Source organism: Anoplopoma fimbria, chromosome 1 (assembly GCF_027596085.1).
Source record: "Anoplopoma fimbria isolate UVic2021 breed Golden Eagle Sablefish chromosome 1, Afim_UVic_2022, whole genome shotgun sequence".
Taxonomy (NCBI): Eukaryota; Metazoa; Chordata; class Actinopteri; order Perciformes; family Anoplopomatidae; genus Anoplopoma; species Anoplopoma fimbria.
The window spans coordinates 8,573,343-8,585,123 of NC_072449.1; the positions used below are offsets into that span (position 1 = coordinate 8,573,343).

At 41.3% G+C, this 11,781-nt stretch overlaps 2 protein-coding genes across 2 annotated transcripts in view; one reads left to right on the forward strand and one right to left on the reverse strand.

Annotated features, from left to right (window-relative positions):
- tubd1 (tubulin, delta 1) overlaps nt 1-11,781 on the reverse strand; it is a 146,730-nt gene that overhangs the window by 115,406 nt on the left and 19,543 nt on the right. The window lies entirely within an intron of this gene.
- Nucleotides 63-11,671, forward strand: npat (nuclear protein, ataxia-telangiectasia locus). The gene is made up of 17 exons (XM_054615424.1): nt 63-443; nt 526-644; nt 754-814; nt 2,014-2,086; nt 2,219-2,259; nt 2,887-3,129; nt 3,439-3,514; nt 4,091-4,214; nt 4,426-4,517; nt 4,635-4,716; nt 4,867-4,963; nt 5,078-5,194; nt 5,546-6,895; nt 7,296-7,396; nt 8,209-8,302; nt 8,417-9,777; nt 10,834-11,671. Exons 1-17 carry the CDS (start codon nt 407-409, stop codon nt 10,912-10,914), a joined length of 4,149 nt encoding a protein of 1,382 aa, XP_054471399.1. The 5' UTR covers nt 63-406; the 3' UTR covers nt 10,915-11,671.

Here is an 11,781-nt window from a genome sequence, read left to right on the forward strand (position 1 = left end):
GAGCAGCGGAGAGGCCACGTCACTTCCTTGAACCAACATTCAAACAAACACACTGTTTAGTCGTGTGAACTTGTTATTAACACGTATGAAAAGCATACAGAAGTCATGTTTATATCTAATACACGTTTATATGTGAGTGGCACGCTGCAGGGAGGGGCGGAGTTGGAGTTTTCCGGATTTGTACTACAACTCCCAGCATTCCATTCGGGGAAATTAATTCAGACACTTCCGGGTTACGTGCTTGAGTTCCCCGCCTTTTGAGAAAGCGACACTATCCCAGGACGTCGCCTTCACAATAACACCACTGTGGGTTTTTTTATGAACTTTGACGTGTTTTGAGAGGTTTTTATGAACATGTAGCTCCATTTCTTTATCTTTATTCTTTAATATAAACCAGCAGGCCGCCATGTTGCTCCCGTCCGACGTCGCCCGGCTTGTTTTGGGTAAGTCTAATTAAGGTTTTAGTGCAAAGCTGTTAGCCTTAGCTCACATTATGCGTTCATGTTTGTGTCTGTCCTTCCTCAGGGTACCTCCAAGAAGAGAGGCTGTCCAACACAACACAAGCTTTCATCCACGAGTGTCCAGACCTGAGAGAGTATGCAGAGCACTCCACGGAGGATGGGACTATTCCTGCTTGTGTTTTTGTGAGTGAGCCCCTTTGTCTCCACACAGGCCCCTTTCAAAAAAAACATTTCTAGTGTATGTAATAATGTGTTTTTTTTTTCTTTTCTTCTGTTTGTTGTCTCCTCACAGTCTGTCTTTGGAAAAGGCCTGACAACCATCCTGAATGAGTATGTAGCTGCCAAAACAAAAGGTGAGAAACAACTCAATGATCAAATGACAATTACATTACATTGTCATTTAGCAGATGCTTTTATCTAAAGCGACTTATATTCAGTAGCTCAAAGCTTATATTACATATCATTACATATACAGTACCAGTCAAAAGTTTGTTCACACCTTCTCATTCAACTACTTTGAAGAATCTAAAAATATAAAACATATTCTGGTTTGTTGAGCATTTGTTTGTTTACCACATAATTCCATGTGTTCCTTCATAGTTTGGATGCCTTCAATATTAATCTACAATGTAGAAAAAAATAAATAAAGAAATAAAGAAAAAACATTGAATGAGAAACTTTTGACTGGTACTGTACATATATCAGAGTTTGCAGCCTTTTCTCTTCAGTACATTCCTTTGCAGACTCTGTAAACCTATGCCTCTTCTTGCAAGAATAAAATATGCCGTAAGGGGTAGTCCTCCAATCAGAGGTTCGATACCCGGCTTCGGCAGTTCATGTCGATCCTTGGGCAAGACACTTACCCCAAGTTGCTCCCGAAGGCAACTTGGGGTTGCTCCCGAAGCCAGTCCACATCGGTGTGTAGACTGGATGTTGTATGAATGTTATTTGGAGTCTGATGGGCAGGTGGCACCTTGCATGGTAGCCCCTGTCATCAGTGTGTGAATGGGTGAATGATATGTAACTACAGTACCAGTCAAAAGTTTGGACACACCTTCTCATTCAATGGTTTTTCTTTATTTTAATTTTTTTCTACATTGTAGATTAATATTGAAGACATCCAAACTATGAAGGAACACATATGGAATTATGTGGTAAACAAACAAATGCTCAACAAACCAGAATATGTTTTAGATTTTAGATTCTTCAAAGGAGTAGAATGAGAAGGTGTGTCCAAACGTTTGACTGGTACTGTATATACTGTAACAAGAATGTCTTGTTAAAGCAGACATGACCAAACTGTCTTGTTATGCCTGCTTTGTTACATTTGTGAGAAGTGATTAATGAGGCAAGGCTGAGAAGTAGATGATAAGACAGGCGTGAAGGTCAAAGAGGGAATGACATAAATGTTTTCACGTGGTAAAGTTCCAAACATTCACATAGAAAATTCCCATCACAATCTATCTGACATTGTGCCACGTACAAAATGTTGCATTTGTTATATATTCTTAATGTGTCATGCTTATGTTGTTGGGGTCATTTTTCCCAATAGAGTCTTGTCATGAGGTACCTGCAGTGATGACCTCGTTGTGGAAAAAGCTGGATTTTACACTAAACCAGATCAGGTAAGGATCTTCAAGTTTCAGCATCTAAATCACTGCAGCTATTTTAAGTTGAAACTAACCCTCAGGGATTTCTATACAAAGCTGACATTGAGTTGGATATTCAACACTGATTCCTCCATGTCTTTTACTTAGGTCACTGCAGAATTCCCCAGCTATATCAGCAAATCAAAGAAGTAAGTCTGTTATTCGTTTTTCCATTTTAATGTAATATTTTATTTGTTACGACCAATATCTTTGCCGACAAAAGGTACATTACTGCTACATTAATGTATACTGCAAAGTAACCAATGGTTTTTTACCCACATCATCCAAGTACTTTTGAGTAAGCTATCAAGATTGTTTGGTAATGCAGTTAAAAGTGTAATTGTATATTCTGTTAGGATGATGCATTTACATCATATGCAGTTGCATGTTGGATCAATTGGATTCCCTAATCAGAAGCTTAATGTGATTTCTGCGCTGTTTATTACAGGGTTGAATACTGTAACCCCTAGCAACAGCATATCAAATTCACACAGACACGAGTAAATTTGAAAAATATTGGAAACACTGTGGTCATCTGTTGAGGTTTCTAATCATCAGCAACACCAAACCTTAATAGGGTGGTCAAACTATGATTTTAGATCTAACCAGAAATGCGATACTATAGTTATGTTGAGGTGTTCTGTTGTTGATATCTGTTGTGGTTGTTGTCGATGGTAAAGTTGCCTGTTTATTCATCTTATATTTGCTGTCTGAGTTGTGTTTTTGCTCAGGGTTTGTATTTAGGCCTTTTGTTTACTAGTCTCTGTTCATTGCAGCACGTTCACGCATTGGACTGGCAAACATGGCTAGACAGCGGGTCTTGACCGTGGCTTCGGCTGATGGTGTCGTCTGCTCAACAGTCTCTGAGACGAGCTCATTCATCAGCCCTGCACACATCTCCCACAGCATGCTCGGTCACTCCACTCCCGTGAGCTACACTGCCACGCACACCCGACCAGCTACCGGCAGTGGCACGCTCCAGCAGATCCATGATGGCAGCCGATTACTAAATACACCCAGTCAGTATCACAAAATAGGCAGTGCTCTTTATATTTTTGGTTTTATTTACAGTGCAGGTGCAGTGACAATTTTAACACTCTAGATATGTTTACAAATGAACAAAAGTAATCTTGTATTTTTGACGATGGCTTGAAAAAACGTCCCTGTTGAAGCCCATAGATTTCTTCATTTTGTGTAGATTTTGTGTTTGATAAAAAGATTTAGCAAAGCTCTATTAGCTCCTTGAGTTTTGTCATGCTTACAAGCTATCATCAATCACAAAACAAATTTGCTTTTGTTTGACGTGTGACATAATGTTTCCATCACAGGGGATTCACCAATACAGATAATTGTTTCAGAAAATCGGCTAAATCCAGGTCCAATGTCTCCTGGACGACGGAAATGGTAAGGATTATTTTTATTGCTATATTGTCGTTCACGTTAACAACCCATTAATGAGAGCATTGAACCCACATTGGATAGAGAATGCTGCTTTCTCAGTGCAGAACTACAGTAAGGAAGGATCATCTATCATTCTGCACCATGAAATTTCAGAAGGAACCAAAATGTCGACTGTAAAAAGAACTATTGAAGTCCTGATATTTTAACCATGTATCTGTGTGACCTTGTCTTAAATTCTGTGTGTGAGGTACAGGGCCTTGGTTTAAACCTAATTCGCAGCAGATATTTAAACACGTGATTGCAGGGAAAGTACAGGTGTTGCTCATTACATTTAATGAAAGGTCTGTTTCATTCACGATGGCAGAATAAAAGGAATGAATGAACTGGCTCACCTAAATGGAAAGGAGTCATCATTAATGTTATTAGTTACACCTGTGTTTTTCCTGTTTTTGGCTTTAGTTTGGGGTGTTTTTTGTACGAGATTGCACTTCTTAGTGTTCATATTGTGTTGTCCATGCCTTGTGCATGTTGGCAGCCACCTCCTAACCTCCTATATATCTTTTTTTCTGCTTCCTTCAGGGACACCCCCAGGAAGAGAGGTGGTGCTCAGAGTGGGTGCAGTACCCCCGGCAGATCTGCCATGACTGTCAGTACCCCCAATGCAGAACCTCAACCTGAAGAGGCCGCTGATGGGAACTTTCCTGTAAGTAGATGTATATGTTAAGAGAGGGTTAAGTGAGTTTAGGGGTAAAAGGAACTGTTGTTTCTCAGACCAACAGTAGGTGACCTCAGCATTTTCTCTGTGTTTCTTGAGGCAATTAAGTGAAGTAGAATGTCATGGAATCAGGATTTTTTTTTTTTTAATTTATGTTTCATATATTTTTTTACTAAACAACACATGCTAATTTCCACAGCATCTTGTGATACAAAATGCACGTGACAAGATATTGGGGGACAGATCGTTACAAGAGAAGCTTGCTGAAAACATCAACAAAATCCTCGCCATGTGAGTCTTGAGTTGGCATTTCATCACTGCGTTTGTATGAAGTTGTTGTGATTGATGATTTATTTATTTTATTACATGGCCGTTACAATTTCTCCTCTCTTTCATCTCTAATATCAGTGAGCCAACGCCCCAAACATCCAAGGCCCCGTCAAGTACAGTGGAGGCAGACCAGTCCATCGATGAAATCCTGGGATTACAGGTGCTAAAAAACTATCAATACAAATATCATAACAGTATAATTCCTTTGTCCTTTTGACAAGGATCACAAGCATGATGATCACTCCATGAAGCTGTGCTTATTTTACTGTGTGTCCTTACATTATCCTCTGACATATGTCCTCTGATACAGGGGGAAATCCACATGAGTGACGATGCCATCCATGACATTTTGGAACAAACGGAGTCCGACCCAGCTTTTCATGCCCTCTTTGAGCTCTTCGATTACAGTAACCAGATTTCCTTTCATTTTGTTTGCTGTGCAGAGCACTTCTGAACCACTTCTTTTTAATTCTGTTATAAAGCACCATAGAAAACAGACTTTTCATTATGTGTTTTTACAGATAAAACACGATTCCCTGATGGCGAACCAGGGGATGGAGATATTAGCAGTATTCCAGAAGAGGGCGACCCTGCTGGAGCTTTATCTACAGTAGGACCCCTTCCAAGTGATGATCCAGGTATTCTTACAATGTAATACTGTAGTAAGCTCTAGAAGAGAAAACACACATGTCATGTTTTAATATTGCCTGCCTCACTTAGGCAAAGGCAGGTTTCTTGAATTCAAAGTTTGGAAGGAGAAAAAAACGTAATGAAATAATGATAATTGAAAACAATTAGGATACCGTCAGATTAATAACTTTGGGAAAAGTCTGAAGGAGGGTGAATGGGATGAGAGATCAGGACAAACTCTCACAAGCGTCACATGAGTTTGATGATAAAAATTGTTAGTCCCCTATTGAAGACAGAGCTGTAAGAAACACACACATGGGGACAGAGTAATCCTCAAATATTTATTTTTTATTTTTCAGTCACTGCACTCGGAGATGCTAATGCTTCGGATACAACGCCAATGACCGTGAAGATGAGAGCTGGACAAGAGCGTAAAACCAGAAAGTCTACTGCTCCCACCTTGATGAAGAAAATAGCTCTCGGGCCCAGCGGCCGAGCATCTAGAATTGAAAACAGTTCGGCCAAGTTGTTAGTGAGTCATGGGGATCATCGAGGTGTCTCATCTGCTGCAGTGGACTCAAACAGAAAAGAAAAACCCTCACTCTATAATAGCAGTGTTTTTGTGACATCAATGGATATTGATGAACCGCTGAATACGCCTCCCCCTCCTTCAGACAGTATGACCATTCAGGATCCCGTGACAAAGGACGGCCCCTCCATCACAACTTCCCTCGGTGAATCAACCGTTCTCCCCTCTGCTGTATTTTTTGGGCCTGAAGCCACATCAAATGTTTTTATAGGACCGGAGCATAAACAAGCGCAAGGACCTAAAGTGCAACCTGCTACAGCCCCCTCTGCTTTTTTGTTTCCGTTGCAAGTTGAACTAAACAACACTCCGACGCTGATGGCTGAACTACCTCATATGTCTCTTTCAAGCATTGGCGGAGACATTCAACCAGGGGCTACTCTCTCAGTAACACCTATATCTGCCTCTTGCACACCTCCTTCTAGCAGTGCCACAGTCACAACTGTGCCTGACTCGCCATCATCAGCACCCACATCTGCTTCAACCTCTGCAACGCTAACAGCTACACCTGCATCCTCATCACCTGTCTCCCCCGCATCCTCCTCCTTTTGTGCCCCAGTTGGTGCAGCACCTGATCATCCAGCTGCCAACCACAAAACTCCAAGCAAGGCTGCAGCTGATTCCAGTAATATAGTTTCTTTGGAGATCATTATTAGCGATAACCAGGATGAGGATCTTTCCAGCAACACAGCCTTGACTCAGGCAGTTTCTAGCATTTCTGGAGACAAGATACCCACCATCTATCTTTCCTCTCCAGCTAAGTCCTCTGGAGGGCCTGGCACACCAAAGGCCACCTTGGATGAGGCGGCACTGGCAGTTAGTGGCTTACAAAGCTATGAGACGCATGCCAGTCCTCTGAGATGTAAGGCTGGAGCTGTAGTCGCATCCCCATTAACAGGGACATCGCAGGCCCAGCAAAACTTCATCATTCAACTACCCCTGAACACGGCTAACCCTGCCCTCCAAGGAGCCACTGCCAGCTATTTCCTTGTGACTGAACCCCCTACTACAGATGCTCAAACCAGACCGGTGCTACTGTCTGCTGGAGTCTCAAAGGGAAAGCCTTTGCCCACCAACCAGTTTGGGATGACAACGCCATCTCGCTCTCGAGGCTCCTCCGCCGGTAAGAAACAACAGACTACAATATTGGGTCAACTCAGTAGACAAAAGTTATTCTTTATTAAGTATCACTAGCTGACTTTGATTTTTGTAGTTGCAGCTGTTGATGTTTAGCTTGTCATTTTCTTAACTTTAGCTTGTCATTTTCTTAACTTACTGTGAAGGGGAGACTTTTGAGTATGTGATAATGTGTAATGATAATGACTTCTGTTCCTATGAAGCAATACATAATGCACAATTTGGTGTGCTCATCCACATTGACACATAGGTTGCAGTGTAAAATAACACATTTTTGAATACTTCTTGACAGATAATTCTGAAAAATCTTAAGTTGAGCAAAGTGTTTTTTGATTCTCGGTTTAATTTTTGTTGATATAATTTATTCATTTTTGTATTTTGTGCAGGGCAAAAACGCATCTTACCATCGCCTATAAAACCCATGTTGCTTCCTGTTTCTGTTATGGGGCCGAATACTTTGGGGAATATCCAGATGGTGTCCAATCAGGTAACATAACTTTATCTGCAGTTCTTTAGTTGGTAGTGAAAAGCTTTTTCCTTTTAAAACATTTTTACCTAAATAATAAGATGATTCCTGATCATTCTGGTGTGATTCTACCATTCTGCACTTTAGAGGAAATTACTCTTTCACCATCAATTTACTTCCATCTTGAGATCTAATGGGCAGATTTCCATGATATTTATTAAGTACATGCTGCCCAACAGATGACTCTGTTGTTTTGGACAACATATCAGATTTAATTGCCAGTCACCTTAGTAAACATGTCCAAACCAATGGCAGCATTTATGTTGTTGGTTTCCAAAAAAAAATCCAAATCCTGCCTGCTGACACAGAAGTGCCACTCTCCAGCCAAAATGTTAAAAAGCCCATGGTGATTTTCCTCAGGGCCAACATTTATAGTCCTTTTACTGGTGAAACAATCGCAAAATCATTGGTTTGTTTTAAAATCCTTCCTAGACTTTATAATTGTGTTTTGTATGGAAAATGAACACTAATGCATCACTTTTAGCAATGTCTAGAACAAGAAAACTTATTAACATTGTTATATTTATATTGGGGCGGCTGTGGCACATGAGGTAGAGCGCTTGTCCCGTAACCACAAGGTTGGTGGTTCAAACCCCTCTACCGGCAACATGCCGAGTGTCCTTGAGCAAGACACCTAACCCCAAGTTGCTCCCGGGCGCTTCATTGCAGCCCACTGCTCCTCCGGGATGGGTTAAATGCAGAGAAATAATTTCCCCATTGTGGGACTAATAAAGGATTGATTATTATTATTATTATTATTATTATATTTACAGCTTGTTGCCATACCAAACCCATTACCGGTACAGCAGTCAGAAATCGTCAAGCCAAAGTCTCCCACAGTGGCAATGAAACGGTCTACACCTGCTGGTAAGTTGAAAGTTAAATTGCAGCAATGCCATCTAGCGGTACAAAATGGTTACAATTTTACTTTATGTTACCAAAGGATGTCCTCTGTTTATCTGCTTAATTCTTTAATTCCAGACAGTGAGCGACCCCTGGTTGGTACGTTGGTTCTACCTGTGTTGGCTGAAGACGCAGGCCAGCAGAATACAGAAAAGGGTTCAAGTCATAGGAGAATTTTATGTTTTGACTCTTCTGCAGAAGTCCAACCACAAACTGATAAAACAACAAGGACCATCAAACTTCCAGCTACAAATACATCTACATCAGGATCAATCCAGCAGACTGAGAAAGATGATAAACAAACTAAACCTACTATCTTGGGTGGCAGCAAGCCCAGGAGGAGAATAGCGACTGTCAGATGCTCAACAGATCCCCTGACTGGAGCAGGCTTCATGAAGGAGGCAGAGAAGTCCATTCCTCCACAAAAGCACCAGAAAGAATCTCTTAAAACGAACTCACGCAAACAAGATCATAGCACCCATAACGAAGAGACACCAAGTGCAAGTACCAGCAGGGTTGATGCCCCACAGCCTGAAACTTTGAAAAAGTCAGAATCAGGAAGGAGATCAAAATCTACAGATGGTAAACACAATCATGATAAGGACGGTGATGCAGCAAAAGCTAAGGATTCTCATACTTCTAAGGCATCGTCCTCTGATTCTGCTCTGAAATCAGGAACTAGAAAGGAGAAAGAGGAGAGCAGCAGGAAAGAACCTGCAGAAAAGGCTCCCGGCAAATCACGTGAGGGGCGCACAGAAAAGAGGACTCCTACTCAGGAGATGCCAAATGTGACAGCAAACAAGGAGAATGAAATGAAAGGCTTGCAAGAGCAGCAGCAGCCGTCAGCGCCTTCGTCCTCAGCATTAAGAGACTTCAGCCCTCCAGTTTCCACCCAGCCTGCATCTACTCCTCAGTCCAAGGCTACAAAAGCACCCTCAAAGACCAGCTCTCTGGCCAAACAGGCAGCTGAGATGCTGCAGGACATCCAGGGGCTCAACTCTCCTTCCTCCCCAGTCAAGAGGCCTGGAGCGGGCCCTTCAGACCATAGTGTTCCCCGTACCCCGGGGACCGGCCGTAGCCAGGAGGAGTCCGCTGACCGGGCCAGGACTCCTTCCCGACAGAGGAAAGGTAAAGATGGAGAGGGGACTCCAAAGCATCTACTTCCTCCCAACACCCCGGATGTCCCCACCTGCAGCCCGGCCAGTGAGGCTGGCAGTGAAAACAGCATCAACATGGCCGCCCACACGCTCATGATTCTCTCACGCGCTGCCATCGCCAGGACGGGCACTCCACTGAAGGACAGCTTGCGTCAGGAGGAAGTAGGGGAAAAGTCGCCCACGAGCTCAAAGAACTCTAAGAAACGCAAACAGTCTTCTCCCACGGCCAGCCCGCGTGCAAAGAAAGAGTCCAAACAATCTCCCAGCCAAAAGACAGACCGGGTGAGTGTAACACAAGGATAAGTCTTGTTTAAATGGGTTCTGGTGTTAAAACTGGATCTATTTTCTGTGATAGACAAATTACTTTTTTCATAGTGTATTTTATTATTTCGTTTAATCGTTTTGTCTATAAATTGTTAGGAAAGAGTGAAAAATGTTACAATTTAGAAAAGCCCAGGGTGAAGTCTCCAAAGACTCCAAAGCTTTTCTTTTTTCTATCAAATATGAACAAAGAAAGCTGCAAGCTCTCACATTTGAAAAAAAAAAGGTAACAAGGCAATGTTTGATATTTGGGATTTAAAAATGACATTCAATCATTGAGGCAATGAATGAATTATAGTTGTAAAAAATAGTTGCAAATACATTTTCTGTTGATCGACAATTGACAAATTGTTGAAGCTCTACTTGAAAGTCTTGCTGTTTTAGCTATAATTGTTAGCAGACAGTATTTACCCCAATACGCTCGTTTTGGCTCTTTAAAGCAATTCTAATGATAATATGCTAAAATGGCATTTACTGATTTAAAGTTGAGCTTTGCCTTCTAATTTATGACTGAGCCTGACAAGCTGAGAATAATAGAAGATAAACATGTTTTAAATACTTGGAGGTTTGCAATCTCTTTGGCCTTTAGGTGTGAATGTGTCTACATGTGTTAGTCCTCTGATAGACAGGCAGTCTGCCCAGGGTGTCCTCTGGCCCTGAACAAGATAAGCAGTTTACAGAGTGGATGGATGGATTTAGGTAACAATGCAGCCTTTACTCAGGTTCCACGATCAGGCCAATCTTTAGCATTAATTATTGTTTGCCCCATTCATAAAGAACAAAGAGTCCCTGAGTTGTCTCATGATGAGCAGCACATCTACACAGAGCCACAAGAGGTTCTCTTGTTGATCAGAAATTTAGGTGATTTCCCCAAAAGAACTGCCTTTAGGTGTCAGTATTTTTCTTTTTAGATTGTAACGAAGTGTTTATGCATACCCCATTAATGCCAGTAAATGAAGAGGGATTTTGATTCATATCATTGTCATTTAACTCTGATTTTTCTGTTTAAATCTGCAGGAAAGGAAGAAACTTGTAGATTGTTTTCCCCATGACTTGGATGTGGATAAGTTCCTGTCCTCGCTGCACTATGACGAGTGAAACCGGACGCTCCAACAGGAAAGGACTTCCACATCGTTACCTGCTTAAGTTACTATCCAGGAATAGAACAAGCCATCTGCTAAATCAGTGCCTATGGTTCTTATTAGTAACCTCGCCTGAGACCTTATAAGCTGTAATGTCTCCTTGAGCCAACGAGGGACTTTGATTTGGTTGATTAGCTTCCACTGTGGATGATCTGCATCAAGTCATGTTAGATGCAGCAGCAGAAGGGTAACCATGGCACTTTGTTGTATTTTTTCCCCCCTAATGCTCACTTCTGTTTAAATTATCATTGTTTTGTACAAACATCTTTTATTTTAGGACCCTTTGACATAGTGGTTGCATGTTGATAAAATGGTGACTCAAAGCATTTTCTTGGTCAATATTTGACTCTACTTTGATAAATCCAGCTACCACTGGCTGATAGGGTTGTGTGTAAAAATATGTTTTGTAATTTTAGTAACACTGAATGCTTTCATTGGTTTTACTTTTTCATGTTCAGAGAAGTCTGGTAAATTGAAAAATAAAAAACATAATGTGAAATGATACTTTGTGACACACACATATACATACATGGTAGAATGAGACAGAAAATGGCTGCAATTCAAAATTGCGTACTTAGGCTTCATTCAATGTTGTAATAAAACAAAGTCTTTGTGTATTTATCCTCAGTGTACACACAGATTTATTTGGCAAGGACAGTGCAAGGCTTAAATGTCATTTCATGTAGCTCAATAAAATGAGTTTTGCTCACTTTATGAATAAATGAATGATACATGTACAGTCTCCATCATTGCAGACTTTGTGTGAGGTGAAGTGTCCTTTAAGGGCTCACAGAGATGCAATGCATACCTGTTTAACAGTGGG

Bases quoted from the DNA above. Each gene is read 5' to 3' on its own strand.
- npat (XM_054615424.1), top strand. From the start codon at position 407: ATGTTGCTCCCGTCCGACGTCGCCCGGCTTGTTTTGG. The intron at 645-753 runs GTGAGTGAGCCC...GTCTCCTCACAG, and splicing joins CTATTCCTGCTTGTGTTTTT to TCTGTCTTTGGAAAAGGCCT. The intron at 4,964-5,077 runs GTAACCAGATTT...GTGTTTTTACAG, and splicing joins CTTTGAGCTCTTCGATTACA to ATAAAACACGATTCCCTGAT.